Source organism: Balaenoptera musculus, chromosome 7, assembly GCF_009873245.2.
Source record: "Balaenoptera musculus isolate JJ_BM4_2016_0621 chromosome 7, mBalMus1.pri.v3, whole genome shotgun sequence".
NCBI lineage: Eukaryota > Metazoa > Chordata > Mammalia > Artiodactyla > Balaenopteridae > Balaenoptera > Balaenoptera musculus.
This window is the reverse complement of record NC_045791.1, coordinates 81188254-81193901: the sequence shown is the minus strand read 5'-3', so window position 1 is coordinate 81193901 and position 5648 is coordinate 81188254. Positions and strand designations below refer to the sequence as shown.

At 45.0% G+C, this 5648-nt stretch overlaps 1 protein-coding gene across 1 annotated transcript; it reads right to left on the bottom strand.

Annotated features, from left to right (window-relative positions):
* Positions 1 to 209: 209 nt before the first annotated feature.
* Positions 210 to 5161, bottom strand: CTLA4 (cytotoxic T-lymphocyte associated protein 4). Its single transcript, XM_036858759.1, is given in 5 exon segments — positions 210 to 277; positions 2130 to 2325; positions 2327 to 2371; positions 2373 to 2482; positions 5053 to 5161. Coding segments are annotated over 5 exon segments (528 nt in total).
* Between the last annotated feature and the right edge of the window lie 487 nt (positions 5162 to 5648).

The window sequence follows — 5648 nt, the reverse complement described above, 5'->3', positions numbered from 1 at the left end:
TTTTGTTTTAAATTGTAGTACGCTTAATTTGGGTTCTGCATCCTGCTTTATATTAAAGAGAGATGAATCCCCCAAAATACACAAACAAACAAAAATAGCTGGATAGCAAAAAGTTAGAACTGCCTCAGCTCTTACAAATTGGAAAATAGTCTTTTTTCTTCATAGTGGTCTCTCAATTGATGGGAATGAAATAAGGCTGAAATTGCTTTTCACATTCTGGCTCTGTTGGGGGCATTTTCACATAGACCCCTGTAGTAAGAGGGCTTCTTTTCTTCAGCTGCCAAACAAACATAAAAAGAAACAGTAATTAGTATTGAGGAATACAGAAGCCACTTCTAACTATAATAGGATTCAACAAATATTGGGTCCCTACCCCACTGAAAAATAGATGTTCACAACATACAGAATTATAAGCCCCAGGAGATCTTCTTGATTCAGCTATTAAAATTCATTTCGGGTAAATAACTCTGTGCTATTGACTTAAGATAGAAATCATTTTCCCTGACTGGGAGATAGCAGAAAGAAACTTCAAGAAAGCTTTAGAAAGAACACCCAAAATGCCTATGATAATGGACTGGATCTTGTTTGTGAAGGGATGAGCTTGATAAGATAATAAACTTCAATTATTCTCTTTGGGAGCAGCATGCCTCATCTCTACTCCTCACATACTCTTTATTACTTTTTTCTCGGTCCATGTTAGTTCCCAGTTTTTATCACCTCAGTAAATTGAGGTCTAGTCTAGTAGTTAGTGTGGCACTTTGTAGCAAATGAGGTAGAAGGAGCTACAAGCAACAGAAACAGATTGAGTAGAGGATCTTGGAAATAGAGTGTAGGGGTGCGGGAGGGAGAGAAGGAGGAGTAAGGGAGTGGAAGAGAAGGGGAGGGAGAGAGGAAGGGGAGGAGAGGTTTGTGATGGCAAAGCCAGCCTCAGGCAAAGGAGGTTGCAAGCGACTGTCAGAAATCTTGACGGAAGTCCGGATTCCATACCTCTGCTTCTTCTACAACAACTGTAGTAAATGAAAACTGGGTTTCTCATTTACTGGGTTGGAGAAGAGCGTAAGGCTTGCCAGTCGAGCAGACTGGGTAACAGGGAGCCCTGGGCAGGTGTTATGTGGACGCCTACAGCTTGGTCAAGGAGGCTCAAGTAGGGTGGCACAGAGAGATGCCTTCCAGGTAAAAGCAGAGGGGACATTAACCACCCCTGTGGTCTTCTCCAGCAGCATTCTGCCCACCTAATCTTATGTTTCAGGTTATTAAGTACAATTGTCATGAAGATAAAGAGCAAAACAACTGCCCCCGTGTTGTTCAGCTACTCAAAATGAAACCCTGTGCAAAAGCACACAAACATTCAATGTCAAACACACTCATATAAAATATTAGTCATCCTGAAACCTCAAGGCCAATGCCAAGGGTTCTAGTGTGTTCTTTACCACTGTCCTTCCTCTTCTTCATTTATTGCTTCACTCTCAAGAAAACTCGACTCAACAGCATCATTCGGCCAGTTTGTTATCACTAAAGGTATTCTGACCAGGGATGGTGCGTTGTCGGCACTGCACTCACCATTTGCTCAAAGAAACAGCTGTGATGAGGAAGCTGTAGAAAAAACAGCCCTTAACTAACTGCTGCCAGGATCCAGAGGAGGAAATCAGAATCCGGGCATGGTTCTGGATCTGCAACAGAGACAAAGCAGAGCTTCCCTGAGATGCTTTCTAAATTCTAGGGGCGGTACCTCCCCCCATTGGTGAGAGAAGGAAGAAGTTCAAGCTTCCAGACCTTGGTGTCCACCGCTAAATGGAATCGCTGGACCCCAGGTAAGCCTGACTCTTGGAGCTACTTTGCCAGGAGTTTCAGATCAAAGGCCAAGGCCAAATTTCATGCTGGGTATCACTCCAGTGTGAGTGCCCCAACCTGCCGGGAGGAAAAACACCTTCCCCAGCTCATTTTATTTTATAAACAGAATGCCGTTTGCCTCGCCTCCCATACTGAGTAGGACTACCATGCTGTATGCCAGAGAACTCTTAAAAAGAATTCCCACAATCCTAAACATGAACGACCTGAAATCAAGGAGCAAAACTGTTTGCACACAAAGAAGAGACAGCAATGCAAAAGGCATCGTCAGTGATGCTTACCAATGACGTAAATTTGGGTTCCATTGCCCATGCCCACATAGTAGGGCGGCGGGTACATGAGCTCCACCTTGCAGATGTAGAGCCCGATGTCCGTGGCCCTCAGCCCTTGGATGGTGAGGTTCACTTTGTTCCCACTGGAGGTGCCGGCGCAAGCGGAATCCTCCAGGAAGGTCAGCTCGTCCTCCACCATGTAGGTCCGCGGCGCAGACTTCGTTCAGCTGGCCGCCTGCCTTCCGCAACACCCGTCACCCGGACCTCGGCGGCTTTGCCTGATGACCCATATTCACACACACGAAGCTGGCAAACACCCCGACTGCTGGCCAGCACCACTGCGGGCTGGGTCACGTGCACCCCTAAAGCAGGAAAACCAAAGGGAACTCAATGAACTCATGCTCGCCCATGACCAGGTCCTGGCGAAACCCTCGGGCCGGGCAAAGTTGATCTTTGATGGCCCCCTCCAGTTTCACCTGTCAGGCCTTTCTCTCCCACCATCAACAAACCCATCACCCTCCCCTACCCCTTTCCTTCTCCACCCACCCCAGCACCGCCTCCATCTCGCCACTGTCTTCCAGTTACTTTCCGTGAAGGTGCTTCCTTGTTGGAAACAGTGCCTTGAAGGCAGTTGGTTGTGGCATGAAGAATACTGATGTGACAAAGAGAAGGGCTGGGCTCTACCATGAAATACTTGATTTGGGGAAAGCCATGCCTCCCCCGTAGGCTTTCATTTTTTCCCTCACATGCAAAGAGGGGATTAGAATCAGATGGACATCAGAGTGCCTCCCACTCTGGTAGTCTAAGGTTATGATAGAGCTGTAGGACCTATAAGAGTAGTAGGGGAAAGTTTGGAGGCTGAGATATAGAGTCTTGCTTTATCCCTCAAAGTATACCTTAATAACCTCTGCCCACATTGACCCGGGCCTGGACCTCAATCGCCCACAAGGAGCTGAGCCTTGGCTCTCGGTGCCGGCCGCCCCCTTCCCTGCATTGTTACCAGAGAATGAGGTATGCTGCTTGATGAAGGAGCCACCAAGCCGAGGCAAACCGTGTTCATTTCCCTCTGTAGGCTGAGGCAACCCTGCTGTTTACGTCTATGGGGCTTCCCCTGCCACTGGTCATCACCTCTTTCCACCACCGCCCCTCTCCTTCACGTGAACACCTTGTGTTCCTTTGGTTCCTTTCCCTCTGGCTTCTACAGGAGAAGGGAGGCCAGCTCTCCATACAAAAGGGCTCACATCATCTAAAAAATGGTGGCTTCATGACAAATTACTTTCCTGTAACTAACTGGGCCCCTCTCCAGTCGATCAGTCACACAAGTGACACTCAAAACTTGGATTGAACCATGTCACTCATTCTGTTCAAACCCTTTCGTGCCTTATACACCACTGATTACAAACACAAATAACATTCACTGTCTCCATAATCTGATCCCAGCTTACACTCCAATCTGAGCTTCCAGGACACCTCTTCCTGTGTATAAATCACTTTATTCTGAAAACATTAGTCCTTTCCCCCAAGCACCTGTAGTAGACAACCTGTGTCCTCAGAAGAGAGAACAATATGGCAGCAGCCGTTGCCATGGTTAATCCAGAAGCCCTGGTTGGCTAGACAGTAGTTTTCTTCCCCAATCCTCATTTCTGTCTATCAGAGATGCCCTCTGAGCATCCTTTGTACTATTATAACTCCACTGCAGCACTTAATCAAATTCGGCCCTGTATTAAAGGTTTTTTGTGCATTAATCGTTATATCCTGCCCATTTGTTGTGTTGACTCTAAGCTTAAAGAAGACCAAGTTTCCTGCCCTCCCCTGAGGAAAGCTCCCAATTATCACCACTAAATCTGGTTACACAATTTTCCAATATCCACCATGGGAGGATCCCAGTTACAAGTTGAGATAAATTTTCTTAAAAGTAAGTTTGATTATTTCTCTGGTATTTAACTTTACATGTTCAAAACATGTAAAATAAGAAAATGTGTATGAATATTTCTTATACAGTAAAAATTAATAATCAAATATCTTTTGAGCACCTACTTTGTATAACCACATGGTTTTTTCACCGAGAAGGTCTAGAGGGAAAGAAGGTTGAAATTCACCTTCTGGTAAAATGGTCACCATTTTACAACCATTGTAACAGACTGGGTATCAACCTCTAAAGAGCTTTATTTCATCTGAAAACTGGGGAATCTGCACCTAAAGTCCAAGATAAGTCAGGCGACAATTAGTATCTTATGCCAAACAGACCTATGGCTCTTTCTTTCTTTCATTCTTTTGTTCTCTCTTTCATTCATTCTTTCTTCCTTTCTTTTTTCTTTTTCTTTTTGTTTTACTACTTCAAATTGCTTTCATTTTTTAAAATAATTAGCTAACTATAGAGTCGATTAAGAGGACCTTAAAAACCCTGCATTGAGTAAAGAATGCTGAAAGTTTAAACAAGCAGGCTAATCCGTTTATAAAAGTGAATCAGAGGACCTTAAAACCTTGAATTGGGTAGGAAAGAAACTTCCCATAATTTGCCTAAACCAGTGTTCTTTAAAAAGGGAAATCTTGAGCTAACCCTGATTCCAAGCCCAAATGGATTTAGGATGGTGGGTATCTTTTCTCTCTTAAATCACTTAACTTTGCAGTATTCTCTTCTAATCTTATGGAAGTGTCTGAAATTGCTCATGTCTCCCAGACCAACTCACATGTACTCGTTAAGCTCCCACTCCATGCCCAGCAAACTGCTAAGGGCTGTGTCTCTGCTGATTTGCTGCTGCCGGCTGTCGCCTGCCTGCCTTGGAATACAGAGCTGCCCAAGCCAGGAGATTGGAGTCTCACCTTTAGCTTCTGGATTTGCTATAAATCACTGCCCTTGACTGCTAAAAGAAATGAAACCCAGGTGGGAGAAACACCTCCTCCACCTCCATGCTCCAATAGCCTCACTCACCTTTAGAGAAAACGGGGATGAAGAGAAGAGAAAACAGGGCAGTACAGGGCCAGGTCCTAGAAGCCAGGTCCAGCCGAGCCCCATGACTCTGGAATCCAAAGCAAGCCATGGCTTTATGGGAGCGGTGTTCAGGTCTTCAGGAAGCAGAGCGAAAACTTTCAGGATCCTGAAGCTTTGAAATGTGTTTGAACCCACACAGAATCAAGGACTTTATATAGCTGGCTTTGATCCCAGGTATGTACTACACATGTGCACACACAGAAGGCACCTGAATTTCTAGCCTTTTTGTTTTGGTTTTACGAGAAAGGAAGCCGTGGGTTTAGCTGTTACGTCGAAACGATAACCTCAAATACTCAAAGTAAAACTGAACAAAACAAGCCAATCCATGGATGGAAAATGCACTCAATTTGAAACTGAAGCTTCTTGTTCATTTTGAGGATAAGTGGAGACTTGGAGAATTTCCTGGAGTGCAGGAGTCCCCCTAAGTCCCAGTTTTATCCAATTGTCTAGGCATATTTTATGACCCAATTTATTTAATTGACACCCCCCACCAAAACTGCTAAGTTGCTGGCTCTCTGAGCCCTTGTGCTAAAGAC